Raw genomic sequence first — 18,585 nt, 5'->3', positions numbered from 1 at the left:
CACACAGGAGAAAAACATTTCCACTGTAATCAGTGTGACAAGAGTTTCAGTCAGTCAGGTTATCTGAAGACACACCAGTATACCCACACTGGTGAAAAACCTTTCCACTGTAATCATTGTGAAAAGAGTTTCAGTCAGTCAGGTGATCTGAAGAGACACCAGCGTCTTCATACTGGAGAAAAACCTTACGCCTGTAATCAGTGTGATAAAAGTTTCATTAAGTTAGGTACTCTGAAGAGACACCTGGTTGTCCACACTGGAGAAAAACATTACGCCTGTAATAAGTGTTACAAGAGTTTCAGTCAGTCAGGTGACCTGAAGAGACACCTGTATAGCCACACTTGTGAAAAAGCTTTCCACTGTAATCATTGTGAAAAGAGCTTCAGTCGGTCAGGTAATCTGAAGATACACCAGGTTGTCCACAAGAAAATGCTCACACCTGTAAATAAGAGTTTCGGTCGGTTAGATAAGTGGTTCTCAACCTGTAGGTCGGGCATGATTGATGAAAAATAAATTTAAAAAAGAGACCATTATTGCATCAAAAGTAATCAACAAACTATTCTATAAAAACTGGTCAAACATTGGCCAAATTGTCAAATAATTTAAGAGAACAATTTTTTAAATAGCTGATCTACAAGCTCAGTGTGCGCGTGTGTGTGTACGTGTGTGTGTGTGTGTGCGTGTGTGTGTGTGTGTGTGTCTGCACTGTGGAACCGGGTCAAACTAAATGGAATGTCTCAACTACATTCCAAGTGCTTGTCAGGGTGGGGGGTCCCCAGTTCAAATATGATTATTTTGAGGGTTGCGGCCTGAAAAGGTTGAGAACCACTGGGTAAGATAATCTGAAGGCACACCAGTCAGTCAAGTGAACTGAAGACACACAAGGTGTTGCCAGACAGGTGAAAAACCTCACAACGTGTGTAATCAGTGAGGTCACCTGAAAAAAACACTAGCATATTCACGAGGTAAACACACTGTCCACTGTAAAACAGTGTGAGAATTAAACTGCTGTATGTCGGTAGGGAGGTGGTTGGTTTTACAAGCAACATATTACGGATATTAAAACTATTAAGCACATTACGATTAGAAAACGCAAAGATATTGTTTAGATGTGTGTGTAAATATTGTCAGTTGAGAGTGAGTTGACCATACCAACCCTATAAACCACCACTGCAGAGGTCTGAAATCATAATGGCAACCCACCTTTTATAGAATATATAACATTACAAATAAGAAATGGAGTGAAAGAGTTGCAATTAGTGCCTCCTGCAGATTTTGTTTTTTAAACTGTCACCATAACATTTCAGCAACAGTCCAGTTATGATATATAACCCTAAATATTTTCAAGTATTGCTTTCTATTCAATAACAGTTGTGCTTACAGTCAAGTTTTTGATTTAATTTGCTTCATGACTTTACAGATCAGCGGGTTCACACAAGGTTTTTCAATGTTTTATCATTAAACATAATCAATAGAATAAAGTCTTCCATGTTCCACTTTCTCTCACATAGGTGTCTTGAAAGATGTTTTAACATATCATATTGTCAATTGTATGTCAATGTAACTTTTAAATGTTGTCCTGCTGCCTTTCTTGACTATAACATGAAAAATAAATGACATCTTAATGAGCTTTTGGTTAAATTAATGTAAACAATGTGCTTTACATAAGGCATTAAATGAAGCATAGCGTTAGTTCATGCAGGACACGGAAGTCTTACACGCCAAACCTGTAACTGGCTGTCAGTCAGCTGATGTGAACATCAGCTTTCTATTCCCCATTCACAGCACTGCTGTTCATTATGTCACACACTCATTATCCAATCACAGCTCACGCATGAGCAAAGAGGTTCCTTTAAATACGGCTTCATATTCTCGAGGTCTTTCTTGGTTGCTGAACCAATGCATTTTGCTAGCTCCTCCTCCACCCCAGCCTCCACCTTTTGATTAGAGTCTAGCATAGGCTCAAATACTTGTGATTATCATGTATATCTGCTAATTCTAACTAATATGTCAATATACTGCTTATTGTTGATATATCCCTATGGGGCGATTTGCTTAAGCATTTCCTGAATATACGCTTAGCTGGCTGCTTCGACAAAATTCAGAAAATATTCTCCCAAGAGCGGAGCTTTAACGCCAAGCTTAACTGTATTCCATTTGTGGCAAAAAATGGTTCTTTATATACTTTGACGTGAGTGTTTCTGATTGAAATGGTATTTAAATAAATTACATTACATTCATTTACAAAGTATACAAATACAGAAATAAACAATACTGACAGACTTAATAAAATTATTGTAAAATTAGGGGTATAACGAATTTAACAGCAATTCGATACGCATCACGATACATTGTTGACAATACGGTACGGACAATATCCGTTCATTCATAGCGATATGATACGATTCAATGATTTAAAATCGATACAGTAACTATAGCAAACTACAGCCAAATATTCAATCTGTGCGAAAAGTGTGGATAGTGCAGGTTTTTTAAGGGAAAAATGTATTATGGATATAAATAAGTAAACACAGTGATTCTCTGGCAAATACATGGACGTTATATTTGAGCACATAGACAAACCCGCACATCAACACAGAGATTACACACACATTATTGATAGACCAAGTGAAGCAATATGGAATGGAAAAGAACTGAAACCCCTCTTTCTCTTTTGTCTTTTTAAAATCACAAAATACAACGCACAAGTAGTTAGTATCGTTACAATAGATTTGCATTGCAAAACGATACGATACAAGTCAAACGTTACGATATGTTGCAGTTTGCACATTGATATAGATGGATGGTTGAAATTAAAATCGATGCATCGATACAGTTGGTCATCAGGAGTATGGTATTGTGAAAGAGCATACATTTGTGTCTAGATAATGGCTTCAGTGTTATAAACCATCATCCTGCCATGTCTATGGGTGCAGTGTATCTCATGGAGTGCAGAAGTATTGCTCTAATTACTGCATCTTATAGGATTCATTCATGTGTTCATTGTGTGAGAGCAAGACAACAGTGTAGGTTCAGAAATGCTGAAATGGAAAGAAAAGCCTTACTGTTCTTGTTCCACTAGATGGCAACATTGCAACATGTATTGATTATGATGAACCATGTTGCTTCTACAATCTCCCTGAGAATCATGATAAATCACAGCTCTCATAAATGGTTGATATCAAATGATGTCAAAAACACATCAGACAGGATCACACATCACAACAGTCCTACATAAAATGCATTAATTCACCACATCTACACCAACTACTGCATGTCTGGCTGACATCTCTCAGTGGATGTCTTCTCACCACCTCAAGCTGAACCCAGACAAGACTGAGCTTCTCTTCTTCCCAGCTAAGATCCTGCCCCACGCAGGATCTAACTATTTCCATAGACAACGCCCTGGTGACTTCGGTTCCAACAGCCACGAATCTTTGGTTGGCCTCATGCAAGAGACCCAGATTCAAATCCCAACGTAAAAGTTACAGATAAGATTACGGCTTTAGAATACGTTTTAGTACCATGGAGTCTTTGCATAACCACTGTGAATGACTTTTTAACATGTATAACCAACATAAGAGATGCAACACTTTTGAGGGCACAAAATGTTTTAATGTTATTAGCAACAAAAGGATTTCAGATAACTAACAAACCAAGACTATGTGTGTTTGAAATGGCATGAGCTCTCAGCTATGTGATACTATAAGCATTGTTATTAGACACCCCACATTAACGCTGGCGCCCCTATTCGGGGCATGTCAAACATTTTCGAAAGTGTTCGAGTCTTTCATTTTATTTCAAAAATAGCGGAAACACCCAATCCACAAGCTCACGTGTCGCACTGCGACGAGGTGGGAGCTTGTAGATCTGATATTTTAGTTATTTTTGAAATAAGAGCTTAAGTGGTTAACCTAGGAACAAGGCAATGCCTCCATTTTCACATACAAGACTGTTTTTTGTTTGTTTTTATGTACAGGAACACAAAAAGAACACTATGCAATAAGAATGTCTGCCCTATTTGATTGAGTTACAAATGAAAAAATGATTCACATAGCAAGGAAACCATGCAAATTAAGAACAGAAGCTCTTCCTCCATGACACAGTGAGCCACAGGCTCCCGTCAGTCATTAAACACATTTTAAGAACATTTTAAAAGGACCACATCACCCATTTTCAGCATATCTTCATATAATTGGTCCTCACTAACGCTCACATGAAGATGAGGTTAAAAATGGGTGACGTGCTCCTTTCATGGCTACAAACTGACCCCAAACTCAGTCCCAAACTCAGTCCTTGTATCTTTGAGCAAAGTGAGGACAAACAAAAAAAAGAAAGGGACAACAAACACAAAAAAAACAACGTTACATCTGACCCCAGGCCAGCCTAGGGTTTTCTTCCGAACCAGAACGACATCATTAAATATTGACTTTTAAGTTAGTAATGCATTATGGCATTCTCATGTCAACGTCTCCACTCAACTCTGCTGATACTGTACATTCACACCTGACATAGCTAACAATGACATTTACACGTACTGTACAAAACGGCTTAGCACACCTACACACACACACACACACACACACACACACACAGAGTCTACAGGGAGGGTTTAAGAGCTCGACCGATATGTCGTTCATAAATTTTTGATGACACCGGTATCTGCAATTATACTTTCAAACTGGCGTGCCTATTTTGGACACGCCGTTATAGGAGAAAATCTGTCAATAGGGCTTAAGAACAGTATTGCGTGTACTTGTTTGTTTGTGCCTTGTATACTAATTACAGTTAATATATACTTTTATACTGTTAAGTATATACTATTGTATACTTAATTAGAAAATGTTATCTATCAAAACATTTCTTTATTTGTTTGCTTTTAAGTTAAATGTTCTCAAACAGAAAATGCAATCAATTCTAAAATCAAATAATTTTGACAAAAATATGGGTCAAAACGTCAGTAATTAGTTGTCTAAGACTCTCTGAAATCGGGATCCACAACGGGCCCTAAAATGTGATATCGGTCAGGCTCTACTTAGTACACACACCCACACACACACACACACGTTTCACTATATTTGTGAGGACATCTACGATTGAGGACAGCAACTTTTGATTGACATTCTTAATTTTAACCCTGAACTATTTTTTATCGTAACTCTGAAGCCCAAAATAGGCGATCTACAAGCTCACAACAAGTCGCGCTGCAACGTGTTGTGAGCTTGAAGATCGTCTATTTTCGGTTCACGCTTAATTCTGACCGTAACCCCTAAAAACTAACCTCTACATTTCTTATCCTAACCCTAAACCTAACCTGAGTCTTTTCCTAATTGTATGCCGAAGTCTATAAAATATTTATTGTTTAACCATAAAACAACAATGTCCATTTCTCAAATTCTACTATGCTGGCCCTCACAAGTACAGTAATACAAGCACACACACAAATAATCTCACACACGCACACAGCGAGGGTTATACTATGTTTTCCTACGTGGCACAGGATACAGGAAGAGTGGTCACCTCCATGTTAAATTGGCTATTTTTTCCCAAAATGTAAAACAAAAAAGGTCTTAAGTAATGTAAAGTATACATGATTTGAACGTGCACGGTACATCATTGTCAGACTTTAATTTAACCTTCAACTTCTCGTTTATGCCCAAAGCAAGGCAGCTAGAAACCATGTCACAGACACGGTTGCGCCAAAGTGTCAACTGGAGGACAAAAACTGACATCCTAAATCCTCAAACTGCTTCTTCATTGATGATTAATTGATGAATAATAGCCTCATAGTATCTACTGTTTGGGAGGATTTAGCAGTATTGTTGCAGTTCAACCAAATTCCACAGGGGGGAGCTATTTGCTAGGCTTTTGCACATGTGGAATGGGTGGTTTGCAGAGAAGAATCATATTTCTTTTGTAGCAATTGTAGAAATATTAGACCTTAATTGTCAAATGCTCAAGCGTGTTCTCATCATGTATTCTTTACATTACTTAAGACCATTTTCTACATCTCTACATATATATATATATTTCTTTTTGTACATTTTGGAAAAAATAGCCAATTTAACATCGAGGTGCCCACTCCTCCCTGGTGCCCACTCTTCCCGGTTGCCGTGGCACGCGGACTCTTCAGTTTTTTAATACTTGTTGATGCCAAAGATGCGGACTCTGTGGAGCTGGGGCAGTTTGGGGATGAGAACGCTGAGCAGAGACGCCGTGTTGATGACAAAGTGCGTCGTGTCGTATTTGGTGTAGAAACTGGCCAGGAAATATCTGAGGAAGAGACACGCGCAAAACAATCACCAGTGGTTCTCAAAGTGGGTTCCTGGGGGGGGGGGGGGACCTTGAGGGGGCTCCAGGGGGTCCCCAGCAAAATGTGTTAAAGGGATAGTTCACCCCCAAAATGACTTTTTTTCTATCGATTAGTCACCCCATGGAGACTTAAATTCATGGATATTTTTATGTTTTTGTCGCATTCCTAAGCCAATAATTTGATGACCAGCCGACCGGTAGGCAGCGGTTCCGGTAGGAGACACAAAGGAGACTCTTTGCGTCTCCTACCGGAACCGCTGCCGGTCATCAAATTATTGGCTTAGGAATGAGACAAAAACTAAAGAAATATCCATGAATTCAAGTCTCCATGGGGTGACTAATCCATAGAAAAAACATTTTGGGACTAAAGTTATGGTAATTGTTAGGGCCGGGCCCAGTTTAGGGCCCAGTTAGGGCCCGGCTAATTTTCAGGCCCGTTGAGAACTCTGCTGTAAAACCTGTGATGTGACAATAAAGACGAGTGTGATTGATTGTGAATACGTACAGGATTATTGGAGAGATGGTGAAGAACTTCCTGGAGGAGGTGAACTGCACCCCGTAGTCCAGCTGCTCCCAGTGGGTCAGCAGTCTGGCTTTACCCTGGTCAGGAGTCTCGAATGGAGTTCCTTTCACCGCATGCATGAACACATACATGCCCTGATGGAGGACACACACAAACACACACATTCTGTATTACTATACTTGTGTGTGAGGGCATCAACATTTTAGGACAGGATCAAGAATAAGAAAAATAGCTACTGCTAGCTATAATAGCAGTTAGTAACAATAGCTATTTTGCAACCAAGTAAATCAGGCATAACTCTAACCCCAACTACTAAACCTGTCTAATCCTAAACCCAACCTGGTTTTTTTTTCAACTCTTTTTTTTAACCATTAAAACAACTATTTCTACTCCAATCCGATCCAATTTAATTATAGAGTACATTTAAAACATGTTGAACCAAAGTGCTGTACACTCAGTAACAAAATATACTAAAATATACAAGAGCAAAACAACACACAATAAACAGGACAACATATAGACACAATGCCTGGTAGAACAACAACTCTCAGTCTGAATTTTCGAACACCAAGGAGTACAGACGAGTTTTCAAACGTGATTTAAACACAGGCAGGGGTTTGAGACGCTCTAACATGGGGTGGAAGCTCATTCCACAGTTTGGGCGCTACGGCGGAAAATGATCTAAATGCCAGGTCTTCTATTGTGAGGAACAGGAAAATATCATCACAATATCTATTTCTCAAATTCTACAATACTTGTCGGCACATTTGGCACACACACACACACACACACACACACACACACACACACACACACACACACACACACACACACACACACACACACACACACACACACACACACACACACACACACACACACACACACACACACACACACACACACACACACACACACACACACACACACACACACACACACACACACGGTACAAACTGCATTCTTGTTTGAATGCAATTAAATGCATGTGAATTTGTAGAAGTGATAAATGGCTCACGCTGATACTAAAGTGAGCACACAGCTGTTGCATTGTGTGGGGAAAACAATGGGCTATTTTCAACCAGGCATGAGTGCACGTTACTCTTAACAGCCTTTTCCATCTAACTGTGAATCACAATCCACGCCAACCGCTCTGCTCTCACATCGGGCTAATAAATGATGTCACGCTGCATGGTATGCGCATTTCTGTATTTAAAGGGATATTTCACTTTCAAACATGTCTGGGGTCATTTTAATGTCTACTCAGGTTTGTGTGAGCACCCCAATCAATTTATCTGACACGCCTCCTTCCCATACAAACCCATTGTAACTTCGAACTCCATTTTAACCATGTTAGATTCATCGAAAACACCCGTCCTTGCTTCTGGTGACTGATATCGTGTTTTTCTTATTGCCATTTCTTTGTTTGATTTTTTGGGGGGTAGATTACATTTAACAAAATTATAATAATAATAATAATAAAATAAATTAAAAAAGTAATTGAAAAAACACGGCCCCTAACGCATTAGAAGGACAATATCAGTCACCAGAACCAAGGACGGGTGTTTTCGATGAATCCAACATGGTTAAAACAGAGTTTGATGTCACAATGGGTTTGTTTAGGAAAGTGTTGTGTAGGACGGGCGGACAAAGTCTGATCAAATTAATATCAAATATCTAAATACTGAATCAAGCAACTTAAAAACATTCTTGGGGGAGCCCGGGCCGCAGGCCTAGTGGTCCGGGCACCTAGGCTCTAATGTAGCCTGACAGCGCGTCGTGGGTTTGAGTCTCGATCCCGACGGCCTTTGCTGCGTGTCACTCCCCATCTACACTAAACTATCAATAAAGGCAAAACATTCCATTCTACAAATGCCTTCTAAATCAGTCGTTCTCACACTAAAACTGGTGTCAAGATCAAGAATGCATTCAATGAGAATGAGTTCAATATTCATTTATCATACAAAACCTTTTAAATGAAACGAGTTATTCTTGATATAATCTTTCACTGGTATATTTTGCACAATAACTACTTCACATAAAATGTGTTTTTGGACAACTTCTCTAAACACTATTTTAGTGACAAGTGTCTGCCCTCTGCACTATATTACTATCAGAATATAGAGCTATTTAACACTTGGGACCAAATGCTATTTAACACTTGGGACCAAATGCTATTTAACACTTGGGACCAAATGCTATTTAACACTTGGGAACAAATGGGACCAAATGCTATTTAACACTTGGGACCAAAATGCCAATTAACACTTGGGACCAAATAGAATGAAATACTATGAAATGGGAGTCCGTGGCCTCATGCATATCTACCCGGGGGTCCTCGATCTGACAAGAATGCAAATAAACCAGGCCAGAAGAAACAGAGAACCCCCATCCCTCTCCTGTCTTTTTGTTCCTACTGTTGTATACAGAAGGTACTGTGACAGCTACTGATAAATGCTGATGCTGTATAATATGTCCAAAACTGTTACTCAAGCTTGTATATCTGCTACTTTTGTGTGATTCTGTAGGGCGTTAATTCGCGTGTGTATAGAAGGACACCTTGCAGAGCGACGTACGTACCAGGTTGTGTATGACGTTGGTGAGCGTCCAGACGACGGGCACGCTGAAGAAGGGGATGCTGAGCAGCACGATGTGGAGCATGCCCACGCCCAGCGCGTACGTCAGCCATATCCCTCTGCTGTTCATCACCCGCGTGTTGGGGTTCACCTCACTGTGTGCCACACCCACGTTCATCCTGCCCTGAACGCACACACACGCACACGCACACGCACACACACACACACACACACACACACAATACAACCACATTTTACTTTGAGATCGTTGCCGTCCGGGCAGAAACGTCTTAACTCCATATTTTTACTTTTTTTGTAAATTAATGCCCTACTACTTGATCATACTACAGCGTCACACAAAAGCATCAAAAGTAGCAGATCTACAAGCTCGAAACGCGGCGCGAAGCTTGTAGATCAGCCGACAGAGACGATATACTTTACTGTAGGTCCGTCGATCCAGCTCTTTAGTAAACGGAAAATACATTTTCATGTGGGTTGCCGATTTCACCCAATCAGGAGAGAGAACCCATTGTGTTACAATTCCACCTTTGCCTGATCCTTTGGTTGGTGTCATCACTTCCAATTTCACTTGTCTATCCTGTATCCTGTGTGAGTTCTCTCTCCTGATTGGATGAAATCGGTATCCTGTCCTGAAAATGCATTTTCTGTTTTACAAAAGAGCTGGAGAGTCAGGGAGAACAGAGACCCCTGTCATTGAAAAAACAACTAATAGCAAATGATTACTATGGGAATATAAAGCTATTTAATACTTATTTTAACAATAAAATATCACTTTAAAAGGAGTAGTTCACCCATTTTTTTCCCTATCAATTACACACCCCATAAAGCCTTGAATTCAAGGCTTCATGGGGTGAGTAATTGATAGAAAATAAGTTTGGGTGAACTACTCCTTTAGGCTCTTCTTCAAGGTACTACTACAACATTTAGAAGATGCAGTACCGTGTGGTGCAGAATGAACCTTACCCTGACAGCGACTCCAAGACTGATAAGCTCAAACAAGGTCCGGTGCTGTCCTTGCTTGACCTTTGCCCTCAGGTATGCTGAGCTGCGTGGACAGAGAGAGGACCTTTAAACTCAGGACAGAAAACCCAGTTTGCCGACTCAACAACTTGGCCCGTCGTCCTTATCTGAGATCATCACAATTAGACTTTCATAATCGTCAGAATAGTTTCATTCATCTGTATATATTAATCTGTTTAAAATATAGTCATACATAAAAAATAATAATAATAATAACAGCTCAAATATAAGCTCACACTAGTGAGCTAATAGATTGGCTATTTCCACTATACAAAAAAATTGAAATATTAAATATGGCCTATTTTGACCATAGTACATTCTTTATTTTTATTATTGTTACATGTCATTGTTTTTTGTATTAAAATAATTGATCCTGTGCAATTTTTGTTTACAAAACCTAAAAGGCAAACAGAAATGTCATTTTTATTTATATGTTCCAATGTTGAATCCCCAAAAACCCAACTAAATAGTTAATCGCAATTATATTCATGACAATTAATTGTCAACAAAAATGTCCATGATCGTGACACAACCCTACAATCAACAACACTCTGGCTGGTGGATTCCTACATGTCTGAGCAGCTCAAATGGATTGTGTGGGACAGACAATCTTTCCAGATAACAGCTGGCTAGGTGCCAAAGAGTCTAAAAGACTGGACTGGCCACTCTGAGAGCAATATGTATGGACTTGTGCAGAGTACATGCATCTGTGTCATTTTAAGATTTCTTTGGCTATTCAAAAATAGCAGTGCGGCACCGAGTGAGCTTGTAGATCTGCTATTTTTTGAATAATAATGATAACAAATAATTGCAAATCTTTGAATATATATTTTTTAAATAGAACATTTTTAAATAAAATCTTTGCTTCTGGGGGGTCCCTATTACAAAATATTTTGAGATGGGGGTCCGCGGCCAAATACATATAATTTGGGGGGTCCTAGACATGAAAAAGTTTTAGAACCACTGATATAAAATATGTTGTTCCAGGGACCCCCCCAGAAGCAAAGATTTGAGTCAAAAATGTTCCCTTTAAAAAAAAATATATGTATTCAAAAATGTATATCGCTATGAGCTTGTATATCTGCTATTTTTGAATAGCCTCTTGTATGTAAAAAAAAATGCTTATACCTAAAATCTAAAATGACACAGACGCGTCCCTGGATTCAATGGGTTAATGTGAAAACATTCAACGTGGCATCACATTCACCATCTTGGGCACAAATCTAATCTCATGTACTGACTGCACACATAGCTGCTATGTGGACCAACCAAAGTGCTACCACCTTTGTGTCCAACCTTATGCACCTTATGTCTAACCTCATGTAAATGTACTGTACCAGCTGCTGGATTATGCTATGACAGAGGTCTTCAACAGGGGGTCCTCAAGAGTTACTACAGGGGGTCTCGCCAAATCTTTGTGTGATTTTGACATTAACCACTGCACCCAAGCGTCGCTATTCTGAGGAGAACTTTAGCCAAAAATAGCAGATCTACAAGCGCACACTGCGAGGCATTGTGCGCTTGTAGATCTGCTATTTTCGGCAAAGTGGTTTGGTATAGGGGGGGGGGGGGAGAGCAGACTAAGTACAGAGTTGACTAAGTATTGGTCAGGTTTACTAAGTGTTGTTTAAGTGCATGGTTAAATGTCTGGAAATGCACATGAACACGAAACCAACATGACAGTGCAGTGAAGTCTATGAAGCTGCCTATGAAATCTATGAAAAAAATAATATTTTATACAATATATAATGGGGGTCCCTGCTTTATCTCGCTCTCAGCCAAGGGGTCCTTGGCCTGAAAACGTTGAAGACCCCTGTGCTATGATATATATGTAGATATGTTATCCATGACATTTACCTGCCCTGAGAGAGAGTGAGGGATGCTCACAGCTAGGTACTCAACCAGGGGATGTTTTTATGATCTAGTTCCCTCCAGTTTAGGGACGCTTAAGGGGGAAAAAATGTGTTTTATCACGCAGTCACTACTCTGTGGAATGCCCCCCCCCCCCCCTCCAGCCCTAAAATTCCTAAATTCTCTTGCAAGATTTAAGAATGACCTCAAACATGGCTCCATTTTAACAATAACTGGTCTTAGTTTAGATCCCTACCCCGGATAGCCCCCCTCTGCTTTGGATTCTTCTCTCAGGGAACCTTCTTGTCCTATTATGTATTGCTTTATATATATATAAGGATCAAATCTTTGTTTCATGGTTGTTTGTGCAGTGTGTTGTGTTATGTCTCAAGGTGGACCACAATGGAAACAAGCTACAGCCTTTTTTTTGTGTATAGTCCACGTTGGCGTTTTCCTAATGAATGACACTGCCGTGTCATTCAGTGTTTTAAACTGCCAATAAAGTATCCTATCTATCTATATTTCTCTTTACTGTTTGATTCCTTTTTCTCCTTGCTCTTCCTGCCCCCTCCCCCCCTTTTCTTTTCTTCTTCTCTCCCTGAAAACAACAAAAAAAAAACGATGGAGCTTGCACAAAAACAAATTTGACCCACTTTTTTTCCCACACCTGTAGAATGTGACAGTTGATTATAGTATAGCCAGTCTATAAGCTTCACAACGTGTCGCAATGCGACGAGTGAGATCGTAGATCTCGGCTATTTAAGTATAAAATAAGGTTTTAATTGTTAAAAGCTTAACACTAAAGTAACTAAGCCCCATTTGCTGCCTGTTCTGTGCACAGCACATGCCTATTTGGGATTCAAAGTTCAATGTTGCATAATGAGTTACTGCAAGTCTGTCAGATAAACGGATACAAAAAAACAAACAGCTCAGCTGTATCAGTAAACGTATCGCCAGCAAGAAACCTTGTGTGTCCAAAACCGTTACTTCTTAGTTAATGGAAAAAATAACCTGTGTTCCAATGGATCCAATGTAGTTATTATTAGTCACAAGCTTGTGTTAATACTTTTCATTGGTTCAATATTTATAAAAACCCACAGACAGACAGACTTAACTACTTTCACTTGAACTTTCCAAAATGTTCAAAAATAGTTGATTGAGGCCTGAGGTTCCGATTCTGCAAAATGTCTTCTAAATCCTAACGGTTTTCTGAAAAACGTATATTTCTATATCAGTGGTTTTCAAACTTTTTCATGTCAAGGGACCCCCAAAATGATATGAATTTGGCCGCGGACCCCCATCTCAAAATATTTTGTTCCAGGGACCCCCCAGAAGCAAAGATTTGAGTTAATGTTTGCTTTAAAATAATATATATATATATATATTCAAAGATTTGCACACATTTTCACGATTTTTCAAAAATGGCAGATCTACAAGCTCGCTACGAGCTTGTAGATCTGAATAGCCTGAATAGCCAAAGTGTAAAATAATGCTTTTTTTAGCTCAAATGAAAAAGTGACACAGATGTGTTCCAGTTAAAATAGCCGATCTACAAGCTGACAATACGCCGCTATTGTGAGCTTGTAGATTGCCTATTTTCGCTACTTTTGAGCGACACTCTTGTGCGACAAAGTAGTAGGGGATTCTGCCTGACGGTGACAATATGGATGTCACTGCCTGAACTACTAGTACATCACATTACTGATCTAATATAAGTTACTGTTCAACACCAAAACATGCTCTAAGGTTTAATAATACATTTATTACCTGGTCCACAACCAAGATCATGATGTCAGTTAAATAGTATTAAAGGAGTAGTTCACCCAAAAAATTACTTATTTTCTATCAATTGCACACCCTATGAAGCCTTGAATCCATGGATTATTTTTTGTTTTTGTCGCATTCCTAAGCTAATAATTTGATTCCTGTCTCCTACCGGCTAATGTATCCGGCAGGAGACACAAAGTAGATTATTTGTGTCTCCTACCGGAAATACACACGGTCATCAAATTATTGTCTTAGGAATGCCACAAAAACATGGGGTGTGTAATTGATAGAAAATAAGTCATTTTTTGGGTGAACTCCTCCTTTAACACTTTTACTAGCTGCCATTGTATCGCACTGTTCCAGGATTACATCATTCAGCTGGCTGTGCAACTAGTTCATTAATCATTATATGAGCATCTTACAGGTCATTAAACTGGGTATAAGTGATATTTTATAATAAATGAGCATTGAAATGAGCATTCAATTGCTTTATATTCCAATACTAATTGCTATCTCAGAGCTTTCTCAAAACAAAACAAAAAAGTGTAATATGTAACACAATATTATGTAGTGGGGGGGGGGGGGGGTCCCTGCTTATTATCTCTCTCTCTCAGCCAAGGGGTCCTTGGCCTTAAAAACATTGAGGACCCCTGACACAGAGTGTTCAGAAACAGGGGGTCTCCCTGTCTCTCCAGCAGGGGCCAGTTGCACCACCTCACACTAAGCTCAAACTTAGCCTAGTTATTAGCTTAAACACATTCAATCCGGGAAAGTATGTCATTTTTAGATTTCTTTGGCTATTCAAAAATAGCAGATATACAAGCTCATAGTGCGGCACTCAATGAGCTTGTAGATCTGCTATTTTTTGAAAAATCTTGAAAATGAGTGCAAATCTTTGAATATATATTTAAAAAATATATATATATATTTAAAGATTTGCACAAATTTTTACATAATAAACAAAAAATAGCAGATCTACAAGCTCATAGCTCGGCACTCGGTGCCGCGCTATGAGCTTGTATATCTGCTATTTTTTGAATAGCCGAAGAAATCTAAAAATGACACAGATACTTTGCCGGCTAAATGGGTTAAATGGCTTTTTTTTAAAGCCGTTTAAGCTATAACTAGGCTACGTTTGAACTTAGTGTGAGGTGGTGCAACTGGCCCCCTGCAGCTCTTTAGTAAACAGAGAATACATGTTCAGGTCAGACAGAGAACAGGATACAGGACAAACGAGTGCAACTGGAAGTGATGGAAAATAAAAGTGAGCTGACAACAAGTGGAATTGGAACACCAAATAAATAGGCTCTCTCTCTCCTGATTGGATGAAATTAGCAACCCACTTGAACATATGTTTTCTGATTATTAAAGAGCTGGACATACACTCCCATAGCAATATCACTTACACTACCTTTGAGCATTAAAAACATTGCATTCATTCATTCATTCATTGAGTCTGTCTGTCTAAAACAATGTTAGTCTTTTGGGTCTTAACACTAACCAGAGTAAATGTTGCCCCAGTGATTAAGTAACCAAGTACATTTACTCAAGTACTGTACTTAAGTACAAATTTGAGGTATTTTTTTTTACTTTACTGGAGTAATTCCAATGTTCAGTACTTACATCTCGAGGCAAACATTGTACTTTTACTCCACTATAATTATATGAAAACTTGAACTTGTAGATCTGCTATTTTCAAAAGATTTGAATACATTGTATACACTTGAAATCTTGTGAAATGGGATATTGTCCATAATGAGTACTTTCTACTTTTGTTACTTTAAAGTTCATTTTGATGCCAATACTTCTGTACTTTTACTTTCACTGTACTGAATTCCGGACTTTTACTTGTAACAGAGTATTTCTACATTTGCAGTATTGATACTTTTACTTACTACTTACTTACTACTTTTTCCACCACTGTTTAAATGTACAATAAACCACTGGTTCTCAAAGTGGGGTCCAGGGACCCCCAGGGGTCCTTGAGGGAGTTCCAGGGGGTCCCCAGCTAAATGATAGATTAGGCACCAAATGGACCCTTATGGGTCTGTAACTCTGAGAGTGTACACATGGAACCAAAAACATTTGGTTCCATTTGTACACTCTCAGAGTTAAATTGACATAGATTTTACAATATAAATTGCGGTCCAAGTGATAGAAATGCCATTAAATGGGGGTCTGTAGCCCTAATGCATGTCAAACTGGGGGTCCTTGACATGAAAAAGTTTGAGAACCACTGCTAACAGCACTAGAATGCAGAAGCTTCTTCAGGTGCATTTTTGCCCTTAGAAACCCATCTGTTAGTTTAGCATTCAGCAGACAAACAGACAGACATTGTAGCGGGTTTATGTGAGGTATTTATATTAGCATTACTAATGATTAGATATTAAAGTATAACCTTGTTAGCTGTGTGTGTGTGTGTGTGTGTGTGTGTGTGTGTGTGTGTGTCATGGAATGTGTTGGGTTTCCAGGACGGTGTGTGTGTGTGTGTTAAACTAGTTACGAGTTACACTTAATAATTAATAACGACAAAAAACGTTGGAGTGTACTTACTGCAGTTACAGTTATGTTGTTGTTATTATCTGGCTCCAAGAAGAAAGCGTCTCCTTGTTGTTGATGTGTGTGTGTGTGTGTGTGTGTGTGTGTGTGTGTGTGTGTGTGGCCTGCGCATGCGCAGAGGAGCATCTCGCCAAACCGGAAGTAGACGTTTGGACATTTTTTTACCTCAAAGTTTAAAAGCAGAGGCTCCTTTACCAGTGGTGGAAAAAGTACTCACATGTTTTACTTTAAGTGAAAGTATCAATACTGCAATGTAGAAATACTCTGTTACAAGTTAAAGGGGGGGGGGGGATGAAAAAAATACATTATAATGAAAACATTAAATTAAATAAATGAAAAAAGTATTAGAAGGACAATATCAGTCACCAGAACCTAACATGAATCTAACATTGTTTGATTGATGTTTGATTGATGTAGTTTATTTAGAAAGACATGAGAATAGTACATGACAGTACATAACAGTACATGGAAGTACAAATTCACAATACAAGGTCTACTAAACTGGAAACCCTCATTAAGCATTACGCTTGTTTAAGATGAGGACCCCATGCACACAAATCATGATGAAATATAAGAGGCAGGCAGATATACACACTACTATACAGAATGTCATACAATCAGCTTTCAGGTTACTGGTATGACGAGAGAAAAAAAATAATATATATATATACAAAAGAGGAAAATGAAAGAGGGGGGGGGGGGGTAGGGAGGGGTAGGTTAAGACTTAGACAGGGGCCATTTTCGAATTGCAGCCTCCTGAAGGTGTATCTTTAGGGCAGTTTTGAAAGTGAGTAGGGTTTTACACTCCTTTACTCCTTTTGGTAGGGCATTCCACATTTTTGATGAATAGCATGAGAATGAGTTCATACCCTTAGTTGAGCCAAATCTGGGTTGAACATGATCAGTGGAGCTGCCTCTGGTGTTATGATCATGGACTTCATTAACATTTTTGAAGTATTTTGACAAATACAGGGGGATCCCAATGTTGTGGTGTATCTTGAAGACCAGGCCCATAGCAAGTTGCTGTACTCTGTCCTCAACCCTAAGCCATCCAATCCTAGCAAAATGAGCAGGGGTTAGATGGGTTCTGTGATTGAGGCCAAGAAGTAGCCTTACAAGTTTGTTTTGGGATGTTTGGAGCCTTGTTTTTAAGGCCTTGGAGGTGTTGTGATACCATGAAGTGCATGCATAATCATAATGACCTTGAATGAGGGCCCCTGCAAGAATCTTCAGAGTATTCTTACTGACTAGGCGATCAATCCTCCACAAATAGCGTGTTGTTCGGTTGACATTTTTGATCACTTTTTCGGCGTTTTTGTTACCGGAGAGGTTTGCCTCCAAGATGGAGCCCAGGTAGGTAATTTCATCCTTTCTTTTGATGACATTATCACCCACTTTGATCGTGAAACTCTCTGCCTTGCTAAGGTTAGGACTGGACCCAAAGAGGATGGATTCAGTTTTACCCAGGTGTAATGAAAGTTTGTTGTCAGAGAGCCAGATGCAGATCTTGTTGAGTTCGGAGCTGAGAGTTTTCTCAACCTGCAGCCTGTCCCTGTCCGAGACTAGCAGGGCCGAGTCATCTGCGAACAGGAACAGCTTGCAGTCGCAGGCCGATGACATGTCATTCACATATATCAGGAACAGTAAAGGTCCTAGTATACTTCCTTGAGGGACACCACAAGTCACAGGGAGGGGGGGGGACTGGGTGCCGTTTACTTCCACCACTTGCTCCCTCCCTTCCAGGTAGGATCTCATCCAGTTCACTGACGTATCATCAAAACCTATTGCTTTGAGCTTATTGATCATAATTGGGTGATTGACGGTGTCAAAGGCCTTTTGGAGGTCCAGCATGACCATGCCGCAATATTTGCCCTTGTCGACATCTTGTTTGATAGAGTCGTTCAAATAGAGAAGGCATGTGTCAGTGGAGTGGTTTGTTCTGAAACCAGATTGGAA

General features: G+C 39.4%; 1 protein-coding gene across 2 annotated transcripts; it reads right to left on the bottom strand.

Moving 5' to 3' along the window:
* Positions 1-3,538: 3,538 nt before the first annotated feature.
* ormdl1 (ORMDL sphingolipid biosynthesis regulator 1) lies at positions 3,539-16,731 on the bottom strand. Of its 2 annotated transcripts, XM_080412383.1 has the most exons (5): positions 16,624-16,731; positions 10,396-10,477; positions 9,416-9,595; positions 6,818-6,969; positions 3,539-6,273 (listed from the first exon to the last, which is right to left on the bottom strand). In XM_080412383.1, exons 3-5 carry the CDS (start codon positions 9,587-9,589, stop codon positions 6,138-6,140), a joined length of 462 nt encoding a protein of 153 aa, XP_080268509.1. In that variant the 5' UTR covers positions 9,590-9,595; positions 10,396-10,477; positions 16,624-16,731; the 3' UTR covers positions 3,539-6,137. The 2 variants fall into 2 exon arrangements, with proteins under 2 accessions (XP_080268509.1, XP_080268510.1); XM_080412384.1 differs by lacking the exon at positions 10,396-10,477 and having other exon boundaries at positions 16,624-16,695.
* Between the last annotated feature and the right edge of the window lie 1,854 nt (positions 16,732-18,585).

Source organism: Gymnoscopelus braueri (assembly GCF_963280865.1).
Source record: "Gymnoscopelus braueri genome assembly, chromosome: 18".
In the NCBI taxonomy this organism is placed as follows: Eukaryota; Metazoa; Chordata; class Actinopteri; order Myctophiformes; family Myctophidae; genus Gymnoscopelus; species Gymnoscopelus braueri.
Note: the sequence above shows the minus strand (reverse complement) of the source record. Positions and strands in the feature narration are given on the sequence as shown.